This window comes from Chlamydotis macqueenii, chromosome 8 (genome assembly GCF_036417535.1).
Source record: "Chlamydotis macqueenii isolate bChlMac1 chromosome 8, bChlMac1.mat, whole genome shotgun sequence".
Taxonomy (NCBI): Eukaryota; Metazoa; Chordata; class Aves; order Otidiformes; family Otididae; genus Chlamydotis; species Chlamydotis macqueenii.
Window position 1 is genome coordinate 11260061 of NC_141563.1, and position 22006 is coordinate 11282066.

Here is a 22006-nt window from a genome sequence, read left to right on the forward strand (position 1 = left end):
CCCATTTCATGCATCCAATGGACTGATAGGTTATATTGGCACTTTTGATCTTAGTATCAAAAGCAGCAGCACTCTTAAACAAATGGATGCAAAAACGTGTTGGAAGTGCAACGCTGAATGTTTGTTTTCTCTTTTGACCACTGGCTATACTATACTAATGTTTCCTGTAACAGCTCTCAGTTTCTCCCCATGAATTTTAATCTTGACCTTCTAAGTGAAAATTAAAATGCACATTTCAGGTATTAACAGTGAGCTTCACAGAGGTGTCCTTTTAATGGCGATTAAAATGTTTTTAAGTATGTTTTCATGAGATGTGTTTTTTGAAATTCATACCTTTGGCAGTTTGTTCCATCCTCGATCTTACTCTGTTATATTGGTTAAAGGAGCTGTTAAAGGAGCCGTTATTGTAACCTGGATTGCTGAAGGGATTCTTTCTTCTTTGACAGAGTCCTTGTTCATAAGCAAAGCCTGACATATTTGAAAAGAGTTCGAAATTGATTCATTTCGCCTTTTTCTGTAGTCTTAACTTTAAAATGAAGCAAAACCAATGTGTAGATTATTAGAAAATACCTCAGTGGCTTTTAAGGTGTTTATTTAATTTTGATACCGGAAATGTTCCAAGAGGGCACTTTGTGAAGCTGAAAAAGTAGTTATTTTGCTGAGTGTGGCTGCAAACAGTAGATAAATAAGTAAACTGGTTTCCAAAACCTGCTTAGTTAAATAGATTACTCTGAAAAATGAGTAAGACCCTTGTAGAAAACGTCTCTATATGGTTTCTTTAGTGGAATGTTTCTTATTCTTTGGAAAGAAAGCAGGGATCAAGGTCTTTCTAATGTTTTTAAGTAGACAGAGGAAAAATTAGTTTTTACCACCAAGTGAGATGGGTCATAGCCCTCTTCTTTTCTACTCTCATCATCCCTGAAACACGAATCAGGATATTGGAGAAGGTGTGGGATTTTTTTAGATCAAGTAAGCTTGAAAGTGCTAAATTGTTCTGATGCTGAAAACTTATGTTCCTTAGTTATGGAGGAAGCACAGTGGTACAAAGGGAAGAAGTTCTAAGGGCAAGTAGATAAGAGATGTTTACATTTTTGTGTTCCACATTGGGTGCATACTTACTATATGTACTGGACTACTGAAATTTTAAAATATATGATAAGGAGTAGTAAACTTGATGCAAAAATTGCTGGATGAAGTTCATTAAATAGAATAATAGGCAGATGAAATAGGAAATTCATAAAATAGAATAATTTACATTGGAAGTGGCTTCTGGAGGTTATGCAATCCAGCTCCCTGCTTAAATTAAAGCTAGAGCAATTTAGATAAGGTTGTTCCAGCCCTTAACACCTTTCTGGGTAACCTGTTTCCCTGATTGACTACCCTCATAGTGACTTCCTCCTCCCCGCCCACCTTTGAGTTAAATTGGAATTTACTTTCCAACTTATATCTGTTGCCTCTTACCCTGTCACTGTGCACTGTCCAGGACAGTCCCATTCTGTATTTTCTGCACCTTTCCATTAGATAGTTGACAGCAATAAGGATTCCTCTGAGCTTTTTATTTTTCCAGGCTGCGCAAACTCAGTTCTGTCAGCACTGTACATCACGTGCTCCTGCCATCTGGCCAGCCTGGTGGCCTCCAGTGGATTTGCTCCAGTGTGTCAGCGTCTGCCTTGGATCAGGGAGCCCAAAGCTGGACACAATACTCCAAACACAGTCTCACAGGTGCTGAGTAGAGGGACGGATCACTTCCCTGGACCTGCTGGCTAGGGTTCTGCTAATACAGCCCAGGGTGTGCTTGGCCTTTCCTGCAATGGTACGCTGCTGGCTCGTCTTCAGCTTTTTCCCTGCTGGGATCTCCAGGTACTCTTCTGCAAAAGTCGCTTTTTATCTGGTTAGTGTCCAGCCTGTCTTGTCACGTGGGGTTATTCTGTCGCAGATACAGGACTTTGTACATGCCTTTGTTGAACTTCATGAGGTTCCTGGCAGTGCATTTCTCCATCTTGTCCAGGTCCCTCTGAGTAGGAGCCCCTGCCCTCCAGAGCATTGACTGCCTTGCCCAATTTGGTGTCATTGGCAAACTCGCTGAGGATACCCCTACATCATGCAGGTTATTAATAGGGACATCAGGTGGTTCTGGTTTCAGTGGTGAATCCCCAGGGGACGTGACTGTAACCACTTGTTACCGGACTTAGTACTGCTGATTGCTGTAATTTCAGCCCAGCAGTCCAGTCAGCTTCCCAAACACCTTACTGCTCGCTTACCCAGTGCCTGTCGCACCAGTTTGGCTGTAAGGATACTGTGGGAGACTGTTGTTGATGACCTTCTGTATTCAATGCTCTTCCATAATCTACCAAGCCCATCATCTCCTTGCAGTAAGCTATTGTGTTCATCAGGCATCGTTTTCCTATTGTAAATCTGTGCTAGCCATTCCCGATCGCCTTCTTATCCCTCTTGGGCATAGGAATGGCTTCCAGAAGGATTTACTTTTCAATCCTCTCATGGATTTAGGTTAGGCTGGCTGATCTGTAGTTACCTCCATCCTTCTTCTTGAAGTTGGGTGTGATGTTCATAAGGAACCTCCCTCGATCTCATGCCCTTTCAAAAACTAGTAGAGCGTGGCCTCTCAGAGGCATTGGCTCCCTCAGGACTCCCAGATGCATCCTATCCGGTCCCATGGACTTGTGTTTTTCCAGTTTCCTGAAGTGCTTCTAAACTCAGTCTTCCTCTTTTGGAGGTAATTCTTTACTGCAGCAGACTCTTCTACTGCGGTCAGGGGTCTGGGAGGCTGGAAGGGCAGACCTTACCAGTGAAAACTGGGGCAAAAAAGACATGGAGTTTGTCAGCGTTTTCTGTGTATTTTATTACTAGATCCCTGTCCCACTGAGCAGAGGGAGCACTTCTTCCTTAGCCTTCCTTTTGCTGCTGATACAAAAGCCTGTCTTTGTTGCCCTTCATCCCTTGTCAGTTTTAGCTCCAGCTGGTTGTTGATTTTTCCTAATGCCATCCTTGTGTGCACAGGCTGTGTCTCTGTGCTCTTCTTGGGTAGCTTCTCCCTGCTTCTACCTTCTGTGTGCTCCTGAAGCAGAGATCAAAACTGTTTCATTTTACCCTTTCATATCTAGAAATGTGTAAAACTTTGAAAAATTTTTTGAAGTCTTGGTTAATAAATGCTTCTAACCTCAGCATGAAATATTTGAATGAAAGATGTCAGTTCCTCCCACGCAAGCAGTTAGTGTTGCCAGGCTCTTGTGATAAGGGAGTAAGTCCTGTCTGAAATGTAGAGTGCAACTTGTACCGTGGTGCCAGGGAGACAAAACAATGAGAAAAATGAACCACACCTCTTTTCCTCCCAATTTACAGCTTCAGTGTATGCCCTTCCTTCTTTTGAACATTGTAGATAAAAAGGAGGTGTTGATATTTAGCAGCAAGATGGCTGAATTAAATATTCACTTAATGCTGTCTGTACATAAATGCTTTCAGTTGTAACTCATTTTATGTTTTTTGGTCAATGCATAAATACGTTTTAGATATCCTTGGAATAAATAAAAATTTTGGAAATTGAACAATTTAAAATGTATAGTGGTGGATCATTTGTTTCATGCATTCATTTGACCTCTTGTTTTCTTTGAGTTTTCTGTTTCTCAGTTGTTCAAGGAAAAAAAAGGGAGAGAGTTGTTTGAGTTATAGTCTGCACAAACAGTTTGAGACAAAGTTCTTAGCTGGTTTAAAGTCTGCATGTGCTTGATGTTGCCTGCAGTTTCTTAACTGGTTTAAATGTGGTGATTTGTGGTGATGTGCTTTTGTTGACTTAGCAGTACCAAGATAAAGCCTTGTTTATAGGCTCGAGTATGTCAGTTACTGCTCTGGCTTTTCTGTCTGAATAGTTCTTTGGTATCCGTTTCACCTAGAAATATGTTTTTTAGCATGGTTGGGGCTTCTGAGATAATTTCTGATATAGTAGAAAGGTATTTGAGTGGAGTTACGTTTTTGTGCAAAACAGTGCTTAATAACCCCTGTAGTTAATGGTGAAATTGCAGTCTGCACATTCGCCTTTCGAATATTATCCTTAATTTCACATTAGGCTGCTGGCAACTCTTAAATAGTAAAGCTCGTGACTGATGATGGTGGACAACTCCCTGGCTTAATTGCTTAATCCCTCGAATCATATGTGTCTCCCATATGATTTCTAAATAGGAGAGGCACGATCGAAGGGCAGAAAAAAGAAAAGTGAAAGGTATTTTGAACAACCAGTAAACTGTCAGTTAGAAGAGGATTTCAGAATTTCAGAATGTCTCTTTTTTTTTTTTTTTTTTTTTTTTTCCTTCCCCTGTTATTTCCTTACCAAAACTTCTATATGGCAAGTTTTGTACTGCAAGATGTAAAGGTAGAAGTTTCCAGAGGACAGTTGCTCAGTACTTACAGAATAGTCCTGAAGTTATCCCTCTTGTCAGTGATCAGGGACTCTTCTGTACTTTCAGGGTGCTGAACGAAGTTAAGTAACTACTTTCAGTTCAAATACAACTGACCTTTCCGATTAGGTGATGTCTTTTGTATATACCTTAAGACACACCCCCAGATATTTTGAGGGGCTGGAAGCATATTCCAGATGCTGATCTGTTGCAGTAGTCCATGCATTTGATAGACTAACCTTGTATTTCTTTTTGGAAAAGAAATACAGAGAGAGTTAAGGCTTTGTCCAAGAGTCTTGTTCTAAGGATTGGCTTTTAATGTAAACTAACTATTAATTTTTATAATCTTCACTACTATTAGGGGAATAGATCCTTTTATTGTAAGGTTTCTATTTTAACTAGAAATGCACCACCACCCCCTCCCCAGCAATGTTTTATTTTAAAAGTAGTTACATTGAAATACACTGCTTTTTCTATTCACTGCAGTTACTCATGTAGTGTTATGGCCTTACAGTGGTGTAACAGTGGCATGTCTCCAGGTATTGTTGATTGTTTTGATTATAAAATTTACAGCAACATGCACTTTCTGTAATTTCCCCAGTGGAAAACAGTTCAAAGTAATTAAATTTAGATATATCTGGCTTGATTACTGCACTTCAGAGATCTATAGTTTTGTAATCTAGTTTTTCAGCATAATAAGTAAGATGGTTCTAACTTGTGCTTCTGTTGTTATGCAAACTATTATTATGTGTTTTCTGAAATTAGAAAAAATTATTTTGCTGAGATCCACAGGTTTGTTCCAATACACATATTTGTGTATTGTATACACGAATTGTATACATGTATGTGTGTTTCTAATAGATGTGTTACAATTAAAAAAAAAAGGTATGTGTGTTAATTTTTTCTCTTTGCTGTCCAACTCTTTATTTTCCTCCCAAAATTTTAATTTAGCATGAAGGCTTTGCTATGCCTTTTCAGTTCTCAGGCCGTTGCAGGCAAATCAGTGTGAAAATAAAATGCAAATAATCCTAATCTGATGCATTGTCTTTGTGTGTGTGTATTTAGATACAAAATACAAGATCCAGAGTTTTAATTTAGAACTAGATGGAGAAATTCAGTAACTAGCTTAGCTTTTAAAATAAGCTTGCAAAAATAATTTGGAGGAGTACTTAAATAATACTGGTGTATTTAACTTCATTATGAGTTTGAATACTACAAACTACTACTTTTTTCATAGAAGCTTGATTTTTTTTTTAAAGATGTTACTGAGAAACAAATACGAGATTATATGATTTAGACTGAGCCATCTGAAAGGCAGAAAAATGATTTTTTTTTTTTTTTCTTCTCCATTCTGTGAACCCTTTGTATTATTTTGTTCCGCTGGTGTATACTTCCGTTATTTTGAAGTGGACTCTCACAAGTAACTTCTTGATGGCAGTGTTGTGTAAGCAGTAGCTGTCCCCAGTCCTAGCTGTTTTTTTTGTGTGTTCTGTGCATTGTTGTGCTAACGTAGGTGCTTGTGTAGTCAAGTGTTGAACTGCCTTAAGAAATTCTCTAATCCTTTCTTTCTCTGGGGTTAGTTGTCATTCACTTGAGGTGTCCAGTCTCTTTCAGTGGATGCTGCCTGGATGCTTGTGCAATCTTACCAGAGAAGGTGGGAAGAGTTGCAGCTTTTTTAGGCGGTTCTTCACCTCCTGCATCTTCAAGATACCACCGAAATAGCTGTAGGTTTTAAGCATAAATATTTTCAGCTTGAATTTAAATGTTTGCGAGTGTTGGAGTGCAAAACAGCAGTGGAGTTGGAGAACTGTTTGTATGTGCCAGCAGTTGGTTTGGGAGTAAAAGTTAAATTGCCGCTCAGGTCAGGCAGTGCAGTGAGGACTTGCCCTTGAAGGTATTAGTTCTTTCTGTTCATGTGGACAGTTTGTGTTTGCTTATGGATGTACACTTCTATCATAAAAAGGTATTTTTTTATTCTTGTTATACTTGATTCTAATTGTTAATAATTAGTGTTGGTGGTAAAAACTTCCAAGAAATTGAGAACTGCTAGCTAGAATTTTTCTTGGAGAGAACTGTTCAACGATTTTGACTAAGGAATGAAAATGACTAAGAGCACAGTAGAAAAGTCAGTAACTGATTTTTACATTGTTTTGAATATTAGTTGTTACTGTTTCTTTCTATAGGTATGTACAAAAAACGGTGAGGGGAGAGTGGAAAGAGTTGATCAAAATCCTAAGAAAATACTTTGTCAAGTCTCAAAAGAGTAACATGAAGTTGGAAGATCCCCATAGTTGCTGTGAGTGCTTTGTCTTTGGCCCTTATCACTTCCCTTTTCCGATTCTTCTTTTCTTTCATCATATTGAGACATCAGAAAGTGAGACTAACTATAAAGAGGTCAGACAGCATCTAGCTTTTGATAGCAGCAAGAGAAATGAAAGGCTATAGTAAGACAAACCAAGTGATCCTTCTTCCAGCAGACCCTCTGAGTTTCTCTCCCTGACCTCTGTGATTCTGCCTTTTTTTTTTTTTTTTTTCTGGTAGTAAGCGAACTCTTGGGGTCTTATTGTAGAGTATGGAAAAAGTAGTTGTGTTATTCTGCACATTTCCCAGAAAATTCCTGCAGAGTGCCGTAATAACCCTACATTCTTACACTGTGAAGATATGCAGTTATTATCATCTGTCTTGCTGGGGCTTCTGAACAGCAGACTGTTTGATTTTGCACAGATAGGGCTTGGATGCTTTGTTGGACTTATTGAAAACTCAGACTTGACTTGGATACCTGGTGAAATGCTGGTGTTCATCTAGGTCGCACTTTGTATTTTGGTTTTGGATTTCTTGTATTGTAAATGGTTTACTTCCCTGGGTTTTTCCCTGGAGTTGTCAGCTTTACTCATTCTAACGCTTTTGCTCTGAGGTTGTTTGGGGTATCTCACCTTTGTTAGTGGCAATTTTGCTAGCTTGTACTGTTTAGAGACTTCATAACTTAACACTCTCCCTTGGAGACCAAGGTAGTATGCTGAAAATGTTCTTGTGGAAAGGTTATGTTTGTATAACTACTTAGTAGAACATGACCTTTCATACTTCTTCACATTTCTGTGAATTTTATATTTTAGATTAGTTGCCTGTAACTTCCTCTGTTTGTTTCCAGAAGTAAAAATGTTTTGTGAAAGCATCTAGTATCTAAACATAGATAGTAAGCTTTCATATCTGCATTTAGTGGCAACCATGCGTAAATTGTGTTGAAACTGACAGTAAAGCATGTTTATATTTGGCAAGTTACCTTAAACTTTGAGAGAGAGACTGTGATTAAAAAAAAAAGAAAGAAAAAAGGCATAGCAAATGCAGATACAGCTTTCTGGCTTCTCAGAATTTATTCTTTTATGTAAGCAGGTTAAATTCTCACATTAGAAATATGATATAATACTTAAAATTCAAGCTGCTCTGGATAGCCTGTCTCAACAGACAAATACTGCTTTTGTTCATGGTTGCTGGGTGGTGTTAGACAAGTTGATATCATCAAGAAAATGAATGAGAGTTCTGTCATAGCTTTTTGTAATATTTTTGCAGTTATACTTCAGGATGATGCAAGCAACCATATTGTATTATTTTAGATACTTTTTCCTCAGCAAGAGCTTATTCTGTAATTTTTATAAACTGATCTAGATTAGCCTGAGGCTTATACCAAATATAAAAAATGAGAGTCATTCAGTTGCCATGTACACCTTTCTATATTTCGCAATTTCGAGCAGCTACCTTAACTTTTGGGAGGTTTCACTTTCAGTTAATCTTGGTCTTTAAAATAACTGATTTCTGCCTCCACCTTTTCATGTTATATCTAAATATTTAAATTAGCAAGTGACGATTTAAGATCTTGGCTTGGATCCTAAAGGATTTTAAGTGCATAATGTATGTGGAAGTGTTTATTTTTAAAAAGAAGCTTGGTTTTGTTTCTGTGGTTAAGAGCAAAACATTGTGATTTCAAGTTAAATCTGCAAAACCTAATGTTCCCAAAATGCATGTTGCGAATCTCAAGATTACAATTGTCGTAACTTATGATTCTGGCTTTGAGGAAGAAGGATTTTACTAACTCTGAGGGTAGTTGGAGCCTGATGTCAGTAGTGGCATTTTATAAGGCACTTATTTGGCCAGGAGAAAGATTGGCACCCAGCATCACTACTGCGTTGTATCATACTGCTGTTCCATATGGTCTCTTTTGTTTTACATCACGTAATTCTTATTGGAAAAAACAGCTTGTGGAGAAAATACATGGTTAAAATATTCAATATATCTAATGGAGAGAGGTTGTTCCATTGGCTAACGTAGACCAACACTGTTATTTTTACTGTTAAGGAATAAGCCATGAAATAATCTATTTCAAATGATTGCCTAATGCTATTGCTCTCCTCTGGAATATAGGTCATTATATTTTTGAGTGAGTGACCATGCAGTTCAGTAAATTGGCTGCTGCTTGGTTTCAATTTGAATGCTGCCTGCAAGCATCATGTAACAATTAAAAAAAAAACACAAACAAACAAACAAAAAAAAACCCCTGGATACTCTTTGTTGCTACTTTATATTTTCCAAAGTTAAAAATTAATTCCTGGCTCAAGAAGCCAAAGCATTAGTGCTCAGCTGACAGGGAAACAGCGTGAAGGTGTGCTAGAGTTGCTTTATTTGCATTGTTCACTTTATCCTTGAGGCAGAATGAGCTACTGTGCTTAAGCTAAGTTGTTTAAAATTCCGGTAGGCTACTGAGTAAAACTGCCAGAACTTGACATATAAGTGTGATTTTATTTTTTTAATAAGGTGCACGTGAAGACTGGTAACACCTCTAGGGTAGCAGAAGCCATCTTATTTACACTTATTTCCAAGTTGTACTTTTTGGAAGGGGATAGGGAGGAGAAAGATTTTTATTTTATTTTTTTTTTCTTGTAATTGGCAGAAAATCAAATGTATTTCCTTAAATTGGTTAAATGCTAATTGGATTAGCTAGCATTGATTGTACTTGTAAAGGGCATAAATTAATATGTGTTAGTAAGAGGCATGTACGCTAGTGTTACCTGTTCTTCAGCAGCTGTCTCTTATGCCACTAACTTCTGTATGTGGACAAATCTTAGGCCTGAATTATTGTTTGTTTCATTTGAAAAAGAATTCCCCCCACCTTATTTTTAACTTTATTTTGTCCAAGATGTAGCTTCTCCTCCATGACTCTTATTTGCTCAGACTGCACAAATGAAAACAAAGAGGGAGTACCTTGATGGGAGATTACCTTTGTAGCCAGCAGCTTACCTGATACTTTCACTTATCTGGACTCATATTTCATCTAGTGTTCATGATGCTTCTTCCTCCTCATACGTAAATTTTAGGGTTTCAGATCAGTGGTTTTGTTTTGTATTTAAGTTTGCTTCTCATCTTCCTTCATACCTTTGACTTGCAGTGATTGATGATCTCTGCTGAAGAGGAGAGATGGTGGTTCTCTGTTTGGCTGTAAATGTCGGGTGCTTCCTTGCTCGAGTCATACTGCGCTAAGTACCAACCGCATGCCTACCATTCCTCTGGAAGGGTTCTTCACCCTGATGATCTTCAAGTTAAGATAAATAAAACCAGTGTTCTTCCCCAAGTGACTCCAAACTTAATCTTTGCGATGTTTAAGTGGTTTAGTAGTTTATGCATAATCCAGAGATTCAAGTCAGAAAAGCTATTTCTCTCCTTTATAATAATGTCTCAGTATTCATAGTGCAGTGTGTTTAAGAAGTGCTAGTTAGAATTTATTTGAAAAGTTGTGGAGGTAGTATGTGTTTGAAGGAGAGCAGACATTTTCTTGTTTTATATAGTTCTCTTTTGATTACGTTTTCCTTAAGTTGTTATTCTTTGGCTGTAAGATTGACCTGTAAAAACAGTTTGCAAAGCTGCTGTATCTAGGCACCCGGTACAACAATTAAAAAGTTTGCTGTCCATGAACAGACTATTTACTATTGTCTAAGTAGTAGACATTTGCATTCACAGAGGAGACAGTTTTGCCAAAATAAACTATGTGGTTACTTTCTACTTGTGGGAGTATTGTTTTATTTTGAGGGGTTTTGTTGTGGGTGTGTGTGTGTCCCCTGTCCCGTCCCCCCCGCCTTTGGAAAGACTTTTGTACTTAACATTGCTTTCCTGGAAATTAGAATAATTTTATATGAATATAGGTGTATGTATTTTGAAATACAGCGATATAGCAGTCATCTCTCTATATTAGGTTGATTTTAATCTTGGAAAACAGTATCAGCATGCCAAGGAAATGCTTGCTTGTTTTCTGTTTTTTTTTTTTTCCCCCTGTATATGCTTTACGTAGTTGTTCACTGCCAGATATAAGACACTAGGAAACAATTTCTGGATAATAAACCAGTAGTTAGTATGAACGTGGAGACGTGGCTTTTTGTATAAAGATTACAGAAAGAGAAGTTAAGGATAAAATTATAATGCTGTGGTTGGTGAGATTTAAACAAATTGACACCTAGCATCATCTTCTGCTTATATGTCCACTTAATCAATAGAGAAAAGAGTTTGAGGAAAGATGGTTAGCTGTACTCTTCAACATACAATATAATAAGGAATTTTATAAGATTGTTTAGTCTTTCATTGAAAAGCTAAGGCTTTTTCTGTTGGAAGCGTGTGTTAGCTTTCTGGGGAAGATATGCCTCTCATTAATTAATTAATGAGCAAGCATATAGGATTGAGAGTTCTGCATGCCTTTCATTTATGTTAGCAAGCCTATGGGGTGAGAGCTATGATAACACATAGGCTTGACACATTTCTTGAAAGTAAGATGTTGTGGTCAAGACATTCAGTTATGTGTGTGTGTAACTTACCAGTGTCTGTCCAGTTTCCAGTTCCCTAAGTGGCAAGTCAGAATGTAACCACATCACTTTGGTAACCTAGAAATCTGAGTCACATAGCATCTGTGATTTCATGTTCAGTTAGCTTAATGCTCTTTTTGCTGTCATGCATTGTATTGTGTGGTTCAAAAAAAGGGAATCAACTACACTTTTCAATGTACACCTGCACTTCAGACATCTGTTAGCAGAAGATGAATCTCTGCATAGCTATATTGGATCTTCCTCTTCAGAACGTTCTCAGAGATTCCCTTGAGGAACCATAGTTCTGAAGGAAGTAGAACTTATTTACCAGTGGGGGCTGAGATCATCAGGCAAACTATATGACTTTGAAAGTCAGTCTTTAATACAGGACTTGATTTGTTTGTCTGATAAAAGAAAGTAAGAATTAGCCTGCCATTGACTGTCATCTTTCAGCAAGACAGGAAGCTTCCTTTCAAAACATGTTTCTTGTTACTTTCTGAAAGTAGATAGATCAACATTTATATTGCTTTGCTGTTGTATTTTCCTTTTATTACGTAGCTGTACATTTTTGTCAAATTTTTTCTTGTTGTTTTTGTTGGTTGTAATGGTGAAACAAAATTAAGCGAAAACTTTTTCTTCTCCCCCTCCCCCACATCCAACAGTGAACTTGAGCAGTAACTTTGAAATATTTGTTGAACACAAACTGGAAGTAGACCCATTAATGTCTGGTAACTGCTTCAGAAAACTGTTTTGTGTGAAAATTGGGATTTGCTTTAGGGGACTAGTTTGATGAGGAAGTCTTTGAATCTAATCAGGTCTGCAAAACAGCTCCCTTCTGGAAAGTCAGTTGCCCTATCTTTGATTATTTTTCTCTTGTGATAGTGACTGTGTGTTGCCAGCAGTGCCCCGTCTTGAGCTACTCTGCCCAGCAATCCCGTGGACATACATCACTAACTTGGAATTTGTCTTTCTGTATGTGTTTTTGCAAGTTTGGATACAATATGAAATACATGGAGAAGTTAGAGAGAAAAGGAGTTAGGAGCATTTCTGTCCTGTGTCCCTTTCTCAGATGCAGTGCTGAATCCACTCAGGTTTTCCAGAATTGCTGTTCTTCAGCTTCTTTTGCTCTTCAGCTACTTAGGCTATGTTATAAAGGGACCTGCAGTGAACCTGGAATGCCTTCCTGGAATTAAGTGGGGAAGCTGCTAGGTTTGGGCCTCCTAAAACTTAGTACTGTACGTATGTGTAGCCAGTTCTAGTTTCTGGCCCCAAAACACCTATATCCCAAGTAGTATGGCTTAGATTTTATCCAGGACTTTGTATAAGCAAAACACTGGGAACTGAAGTGCAGCAGAGAGATGAACTGACTTGACCAAAACTACACAATAAAAAAAAAAAAGAAAAAAGAAAAAAAGCAACAGCTTGTCTTCAGTCATAGAGACTGTTCAGTAGGGCCTGTTGCGACAGGACTAGGGTAATGGTTTCAAAATAGAGGGAGGTAGATTTAGATTGGATATTAGGAAAAAATTTTTTACAGTGAAGGTTGTAGAACACTGGCCCAGGTTGCCCAGAGAGGTGGTGGATGCCCCATCCCTGGAAACGTTCAAGGCCAGGCTGGATGAGGCTCTGAGCAACCTGATCTGGTTGGAGATGTCCCTGCTCCTTGCAGGGGGGTTGGACTAGATGACCTTTGAAGGTCCCTTCCAACCCAAACCATTCTGTGATTCTATGATAGTAGTATCACTACAACTTAAGGTATACTTGAGGACAAGATCCACCTCCTCACTCTTAAAACTAGGTAAATCTGATTAATTACTTTATATGTCCAAAATCCTTTGATCTCAAAAATATCTTTGTCAGAAAGCCCCTTCTGACATTTTTACTTTTAAAGATTTTAATAATTTTGTCGTAATTTGCTTTATTTAGCTGTGTTTAGGAAAATTTCCTCCTTTATATATGTTACTGGGTTTCTGATTTTTTTTTTTTTTTCCTTCTGTGTGGTAGTGTTCATCAAAGCATGGAAGAAAAAATTATCTTCTCTATAGGGAAGAGCATGACTGTTCAAGATACTTCTTCTGTAGAAACTACTTCCTTGCGGTAGTAGCACATACTTCCCAGTATTTCTTACTGTGAGGAGAACTTTGAAAGCACAGTTTGTTGTCATCTTTCTGAAGGTGGTGTTGGAGGAACAGTTCTGACTTTTGGCTCTGGTGGTTTGAGAAGTTATCATCTGGTCTGAGGTTTTAATCGTTGGAGCAGTGTTGGCAGTACAGAAGGTGTATTCCCACCTTGGCTGTGTGTGCATTTGGAACTAAACTGCGCTAGTGGCATAAGCCGCTGGGCTTCGTGCAAAACTGAACCTGCTGTGGCTTTGCTTTGACTGAAGGTGGGTAGAGGGCATTGATGTGAGTAACACTGATGGCAGGTTGGAGTAGGCTATAATAAAAGGCTGGAATTAGGGGTTCTGGGGTGGTAATTCATTCAGCTAACATAGTTGTGTGTGGAAAAAGGTGTGTGTCTGCGCTGGATGTGGTGGGTTAAGCTGATTTTAAAGACAAACTTGGAGTACTCTTAAAGGCCTTGCAATTGAAATGTAATTGCAAGAATGTGTATGGTATGCTTTTAAGTATCTGAACTGAATGAGGAGCTCCTTGCATTCATCTAATGTTTATAGCATTTCCTTTGTCTTTTAGATTAAAATTTAGGAAGCAGGAATTCTCTTAAGCTACCTTTGTCCGCATAGGGCAAGAACAAATATTTTGTACATCAGTATGCTTCTCTAGTTGCATTATCATAATTTTCTCTGGCTTTACAAATGTTACTTTTCTCCTGGTTTTATTATGAAAATATTGCTACAAAAAACTTTTCCTGGTTCACAGTGTGCCTGGCAGTTCTTACTTTGCTGCTGAAAGAAGAACTGATGATGTGCTAACATTAGCAGCTTGCATTTACCTTTTGATAACTAATATAGTAGAACTGTCTTATGTTGGGAGTTCCTGTGTTATTCTCCCATAAGTCAGAACAAAAAATAAACTTAAAAAGACTAAAACATAAAAAACTGTTCAAAGGCATATCCTGTGGTCCCTCCTTTCTAGAAGGAGGTGCTAGAAGTCATGGTGAGACTTCATCTCTATAATCTTCAGTAAATCCAGTAGTCGTATTTATGGGATGGGAGGGAGGGAGGCTTCTGGTAGACTAGGTCTTTACTCCTGATTTGGCTGACAATCATCCTCTCCTGCTTTCTCCAGTGGTGGTATAACTGCAGAGCTAATAATTACTCGGAATATTTTGTATTTGGGGAACGTAATTTTATGTCCTTTTCATTGCTTTCAAAGAGTTCGATAATAGTGGACGTTCACTTTTATATTGAGGATTTGCTTGGAAATTAATATTAATTTTGAGCTAAACTTGCTGTTTATTCCAAATAATACACAAGCTCTTAAGCAATATTTTTACAACATGACATTTGTTAAAAAATACATAGACTTAATGACCTGTTTATAACATACTTAAAATCTTGTCTAGTAAAACTTTGTCTTTCTTTTGCCAGAAAGATCTGTTAAAGCAAAGATGCTTTAAAAAAAAACCTGGATAAAAACTTATTCCAGCAGTGAATCCATTACCTAGGCTTGGGTGGAGCTTAGATTACATCATCTGTCTGAAAAGTATTCATGTTTGTGAGTTCATTCTTAGTCTGGAGATACGAAAGACAACAGAGAGTGCTAAACTGCTAATCCAAATTTGTAATCTCTCTGTGAATATTATAGCTGTTGTTTAGTGTTTTTTTTTTTATAATGTGAATCTTCTAATGAGTTTTTATGCGGTACAAGTCAGTTATCTGAAGAACTTAAATTCTTTGGTTATTCTGAGTTTTCTGTGTATAATACCCTCACTGGGTTGACGGGTAAAACTGTGGCTAGGTTAGGGAGAGGGAAAATCTTTTTGTGGAGTTGCATATGTGAATGGTTATGACAAGCCAAGTCTTTGAAAGAGCAAAAGCATGTTGACTGTAGTTTCAAAAGTGATATAGAATATTTTTGTATTGAAAGTAGTCTAGTTCCCACACTTGTGTTTTGGTCTGAAGTTGCTAAACTGCCTGTTGTGGCTAGCATGTTAAGTAATGCCTGTTCAGAATGGTGGAGAACATGCACGTCTTTTTTTAAGTGCTGCTTTTGTGGTTCCCTATAGCTAGACCTAAATTTGCATTCTTTTCTTGATCACTTGGTGGTTTGGAACTGTAACTTAAAAGCAAGCGTGGCACAGTTCTGCGCCTTGGGACTGCTATGAAAAGCAGTGTGAAGCCAAAGCTGTCCTTGTTCACCAGCCACAAGAGAAGTTTGGTTGAGCTAGCCCTCTTTGGGCGGTTTCCAGCCTTGCAAAGGCAACAATAGCAGTTTGTTTTCTCCTGTGCTATATATGACTCTTCCAGACTCTGAGTCTTAAGCACAATAAATCCCAGCACTCAGCCATAGTAGTATTTTTCAGGAGACTGAAATGGAAATAGACCTTATCTGGAAGTGCATGCTATTTATCGAGTTAATCTGAAAATATATTTTCTCTTTTTTTAACACAGAAAATATATAAATGTTGGTCCATTTAAAATGTAAAAAGTCTAATATACAATATTCTTCATTCTCTAAGAAATCAGGGAAGACATTTTGAACTAACATAGGTGATGCTGTCTTTATTTGGTGGATACCTACAGTAGCTGTCCTCATTCTGAAGTGCTAGAGATGGTTTTCGTTTTGTATTTTTATATGAACTTGTAATATGCAGGCTTACCATTATTTTGCCCTTATTTTTTTCCCCCCCTTCTTTTCCTAGATTTTATTTTTGTTGTGCAGACAAGGGAAAACTTATTACCTATTTCCATAATATTTATAGTTTTGTTGGTTTTGGTTTGGTGATTTTTTTTTTTTTTTTTTTTTTTAAAGCGGCGTGGTTAATTTTAACTCTGTTGCAGGTAGTTTCAGAGAAATTTACTGAGAAGGATGTGGTTGTGGTTTAGTATCACCTTGGACTTCATCATCTGTAGATATAAAGAATAATAAAAACAACTCTAACATAATTGATTGCTAACTGTTTTCATGTGGAGAGCATACACTTTGATATGCAGCTTTTTGTAAAATCAGTCTTCAGGTAATCTATATCTTCACACAACCTTTGTGACGCTCTGCATCAGAAATATAGCTGTACGAGGGAGAACAAAGGGCAGGAATTCAGGAGGCAGAGGGCCAGGCTCTGGAAGATTAAAACAAGGAGAAATGGAAGTTCCAAGTGAACTTCCTCATGTGTTATGATAGATAACAGCCACTGCTGTTAAATCATAGTATTTTCGAACACCCTCCCTAAAAATCGTAGCTGCTATTTAAAAAAAGATTCCTTACACCAATGAATTTGGGATTTGAGGAATATAGTGTAATACATTCATAGAACTTTAAATATTATATTATTCTACAATAACTTCATCTTACACCTATTAACATGTTGTTTACAGTTTCAAAACTGATTATGTAATATTTTTCCTTCTTTGTTGGGTTCTTGCAGCAGGTGGAGAACGCTGACCCGAGATGGAAGTCAAAACATCACTTAGCAAAGCCACTAGGATTCCTGAGACTGTATCCACATTAATTAATGAAGAATTTGTCCTAGTTCGTCAGCAATCTGAGGACACATCTGGAAAAGATGAAAAACCTCAGCTAAAGGTTTACTATTACTTTATTTTAAAGGCATAGTAAGATTTGTATTGATCAGAAGATTGCAACTTCTTTTGAACATTTAATTAAAAATACTTGCGTGTGCTTGAGGAGACTCTTAGACTGTATTTTTTGTCCTTGCTTATTACCTGTGAAAATAACTAAGATTAAGCAAATCTGTCCAGAAGTGGCAGTTCAGATTTTCTTTTAATAACTTGTTCCAGAGTCAGCTTTGTTAGTATTCTGTGGTTTTATACATTAGTAAAGGACTAAAAAGTTCTTTTCAAAGAATGAGCTTCAGATTAGAGCTTGGGAATTATTCTTTATTTAGGGATCAGAGGCTATGAATGTTGTTATCTTAAAAGCACATAATTAGGCTGCATAGAAATAGACCACAGAGTCTTAGTTTTTATTCTTTTAGTAGCAGACTATTTTAGGATTTGAGTAACAGTTGATCGGTTAATTATAAATTTCCCCATTTGAGTTGCAGTAGCTGGTACACTGGTTTTGGTCCACTTGGAACAATAGGAATTTGTTCCTCTTGAAATGACAATAAGTACTTAGTCTGTCTTTGCGTAGCTATTTGGCAGTTATTTACAACCAATCATTTCTGCCTGTATTAAACACTAGCTGCTTATTTAGTAATTATGTCTGGAGAGAGGCAGGTGAACTGGAGGTAGAATCCATGATGGAACTTTATTATTGGCCATGTTTTTTTTTATCTGAAAAGCTAGCACTTGTGAAAGGCTGTATTTTTTTTTCCTAGAGAATGTGTCTTATCGTTTTCTTCCTGTTTCCTTACACTTGCACCACTCCCATGTGAGGGACAGTTGATGAAACAACTGAAATGGATTGGATATGACTGAGAAAGTAAAATTTTCCGGAACTAAGTCTGATCTCCATGTTCTGAATGGATGATCTAAACACACAAACCTGTTATTTTAAGAGAGGTCTGTAGTTCTTAGATGGATGGTGGTTGGACTGGCAGTGAGAATATGTGCATTATATGTAACGGGAAGAGAGACTGGATTATATTTGATTTCCTGTTGTTGATTCTGAAATCTTTGGCTCCAGCGTGCTTTAGTCCTAAGCTTTGAGGTATATGTTAGTGTCCTCTATAACACAGGAAAATTGCTGTCAGCGTTGACTGGTGGGTGGGAAGAGCAGCTGACTGCCATATGAAACTAGAGTGCAAATATCTGGCTCCACTGCTGGCATATTGTGTGACTCTGGAGGAGGAATGCAGACGTGGCCAGGTTACTTGTCCTCCCTGTGTTTTGCCATCTAGAAAATTAGACTAATCATCTTGTGAAACGCTGATTCTACAGATGGAGAATTATGTGAAAAATAGATAAGTCTGTAACGTCCTTTTTATTTGTCAGAAGAATGTTATTCTGCTGCCTGTCATTTTCCATAGGCATGTATAGAGCGGTGAGCAGACCTTGAGGAAGGGGCAATATAAGAATTAGGCAAAAAGGCATGAATGACTAGTTAAAATGAGCTCAATTATCATGGAAAAAGATGCTTTATTCAGGACATCTTTTTTTTTTTTTTTTTTAAAAAAAACCTGATTTATTGGAGAATGCTGAGTTTCTCTTATTCTAAGTAATTTTTAGAAAAAGAAATGTAGCGCTCTTTATTTTGGTCATTTAAACTACCCACAAAGCACAGGTTTTCATTTGCACTGAGATTATTTTTTTTAATATTGCACATCTGAAAAGTTGACATCAAACTGAATGTTAAGGTTTTTTGTTTGTACTTTTCAGTTAGTAATGCTAAGTTAGTAATACTAATAATTCAGCAACTGCACAATTTTCTTACTGGTTATTGCTCATTAATATAGTAACTTTTAACTTTTGTAGCATTGAATATTAAAAAGCAAAAGATACAACGAGTCATGTTCTTTGAGTGTTTAGTGGGTATCAGCAGCTTTGTGTGATTAGTTCTATTTAGTAAAATGGATATCTCAGCTGTATTATGATACAGTCTCATAGGTGCTTAGTGTGTTGTCTTGTTTAGCAAAGTTTCTTAACTTCTGCAATTAGTAAGACTATGTTTGAAACATAATAGTGAAAGTATAGCTACAAGTAGCTTTAAAAAATATAATCTCCCTCTGCTTACAGGTATTTTCAAATGGAGATGATCAACTGGAGAAGGCAATGGAAGAGATACTGAGAGATTCTGAAAAAGACCAGCACAATTTCACTGCTCTTGGAGAAGGTTCCAGTGATGCAAGCAGCCAGGCAACTGGAGATGGGTCAGCAGGTCAAACAAATCAGCCATCTTTACACCTTGTTTTAGACCCTTCTACTACAGGTATTGCTAAAGTGCTTCCTCCCCTCTCCCCAAATCATACATGGCATTTTTTTTCCTTTATGCAATTTTAAGTTGACCTTAAAATGAATGTAAAGCTTTCTGAAGCTTCATTCCAAAGCTGTCCTGGAGAATATCCTGGCCCATCCCCTCCTTTTCTGAGATTATAGGCAGGAATAAGCTATCATCAGATAGATACTCTGCTGCTCTGTTTTGGTCAAGATAATTTTCATTTTGTCTCCTAACTCACGGATGAGTTAGGAGTAAGTGCTGGGTAACATGCAAAATAGACTACAGATGTGGTAGAGATGCTACAGGGTTTCAGGGCGGTGTTCGTTGACAGTACTACCCTGAGCAAACTGATAAAATTTTCAGCTCTGATTTTGTCACCGAGTATCGGTAAGGACAGCTTTGTGTCTGACACTAGCTAGGAGTGATTTTGGTACTTTGCTGGCATTTGAAATCTTGACTAAAAAGGGAGGACTGAGAGCTTTTTATGTAAACTGGTATTTTTTTTCTTTTTCCCCAAGCCCATCTGTTACTTTGGTCTAGAAGTATTTAGAAGCTATTGAATAATCTAAGACTGAATTTTAGAAATTTGCTCATGTCTATTTGATTTATGCTTTTGTGAAAGAGCTCATCTGAACGTTTTTGTTTCGTTTGTGTTTTTACTTCTTTACTTTTACTGCACTGACTATTCATAACTGCTAATATTTTGTGCAAAATAGCAGTCTACAGATATTTCAGTGTTTGCTTTGCTGCACTGTTTGTGATAACACTGAAACATAATATAAGAAAATGAATAATTTACCAAAGAACTTGAGGGGGTTTTTTTTGGTTTGGTTTTTTTTTTTTTTTTTTTTTTTCCCCTCCAGATATTAGCAATATAAGGCAGTGGCCATCTCTGTGGGCCTTGAATTAGAATTCTTTTTCCCTCAGTAGTATACAGAGCACTTCTGTGGCATTGTATCGGATGATTCCCATAGCATCTGTCTGGGAAGTAAAAAAAAAAATAAAAATTTTTTGCAGTAGAATAAGATAGACAGTTTATGTATAATAGAAACTTCTTTCTCTTTATAATGTGTATACTGTATTTTTGATAAACTTACCTTACTGGCTCCCTGCTTGATGTGCTTCAAACAGAACAGCAGCCTTAGCATGGATGAACAAAGAAATAATTGTAGATGCGTTCACACCCCCTTCCCAATTGAAATAATCCAATTTTGCCATCTTTATGATTTATGTATTATGGAAATATTAGTTATAGTAATAAGAAATAGGAATAACAGGGCAGATTGCTTAGAGAGGTTTGGAATGTCCATCTTTCGAGATACCAAAACCCATCTGGATGGGGCCCTGAGTAACCTGATTTGAAAGTAGCCCTAATCTAACCTGTTCTGTCTTTGACTAGGCATTAAAGCGAGATGACCTCTAGAGGTCTTTTCCAACCTTGATTACTCTGATTCCAAACTTAATAAATTTTTCTTCCACCTCGCCTCTCGTTTCTCAAATATCAGAATGTCTTTAAAAAAAACCCCCAAAAATCCAAAAAACCAGACCCAGCAGGAAACAACCAAAAGCTCCCACAAGATTACCCCTGTCTATAGTAGTGTGACAGTGGAAAAAGATTCCTTCTCCTCTGCTGGATAGAGGAACAACAGATATCCCTTTTATTTTCTCCATCTCCCCAATGGTTTCTTGCAGTTAATGTAGCTATTCCAGAAATGTGACCCACTTTTAATAAATCTACACAAGCTTCAAAGACATGGGAGAGAAGAGAAGAGAATTAGAAGCATCTTTTTGGAAAATTACGGGTAGGAATTAGAAGGAGGTATAAGCAAACTAAAGTAAAGAACATCTGGGGAATAGAGCTTAAGGAAAAGTTGTATTCTAGCACTGCTAAAAATAATCAAAAGACAATTTATCCCTATGCCATACTTGGAAACATGCATTAGACTAGAATGGACTTCACGTTAATATTAAGCTGCTGAATGTATTTTTTTACTATTGGAGCTGGACTTTTGACGCCCATGTCTATTCTTAGAAAAAGTGGGAGATTTTGCTATGGAACTCATTCAGAAAACAGTGTGTAGCGATAAAAACAAATGGTTAAAGACATGGTTTCTTCATTTTCAGAAATCTCTGCACCAAGGCCATCTTCTCCCAGTGAACCTCTGGAAGAGAACAGTGTGTTGTTTAACAAACTGACTTATTTAGGTTGCACAAAGGTGTCTGCCCCTCGAAATGAAACAGAAGCTCTACATGCCATGGCAAACATGAAATCCTCAAGTCAAGCCCCTTTACTTGTAACGCTTTATGTTCCAAACATTCCAGAAGGCTCTGTAAGGTAACATACAAATATTTCTTTTTGTTACTTGCACAGACACATAAAAGGTGGATTCTGACTTTGTTACTCATAGAGGGAAGTAGAATTGCTGGATTTGTGCCTGAAGTTCTTGCTGAAGGCAGTTATTTTTGAGAAATTCCTCTGAAGCAACAAAACGCATGCACAAATTTAACATGCAGTGCATAGTTGGTTGTAGTGGTTGCCATACAGTGTCAACAAAAGAATATTTCTACCTGCATCTCTGCTCAAATATGGTAATAAGAGAGGTACTGGAAATGGAAAACTGATAACGCCTGTTTTCTCCCAACCTCCCTAGTCTGTAATCCCCTCTAAGGTAAATAGGTTAAGACAGTAGTAGACCTGCTGGCCTTGGGTTAGCTGAAGAAGTTTCTGTTTTACTCT

General features: G+C 37.4%; 1 protein-coding gene across 26 annotated transcripts in view; it reads left to right on the forward strand.

The window, feature by feature from the left end:
- The window catches only part of RABGAP1L (RAB GTPase activating protein 1 like), a 261321-nt gene that overhangs the window by 19300 nt on the left and 220015 nt on the right, over nucleotides 1-22006 (forward strand). For 24 of the 26 annotated variants that reach the window (XM_086753424.1, XM_086753426.1, XM_086753427.1 and 21 more), the window contains 3 exons: nucleotides 16796-16953; nucleotides 19068-19260; nucleotides 21394-21604. In XM_086753424.1, coding sequence (XP_086609550.1) covers nucleotides 16819-16953; nucleotides 19068-19260; nucleotides 21394-21604 — 539 coding nt within the window. In that variant the 5' untranslated portion in view covers nucleotides 16796-16818. Of the gene's footprint in view, nucleotides 1-1840; nucleotides 1861-16795; nucleotides 16954-19067; nucleotides 19261-21393; nucleotides 21605-22006 lie in introns of those variants that run through there. The other 2 variants (XM_086753449.1, XM_086753451.1) reach the window with 2 other exon arrangements.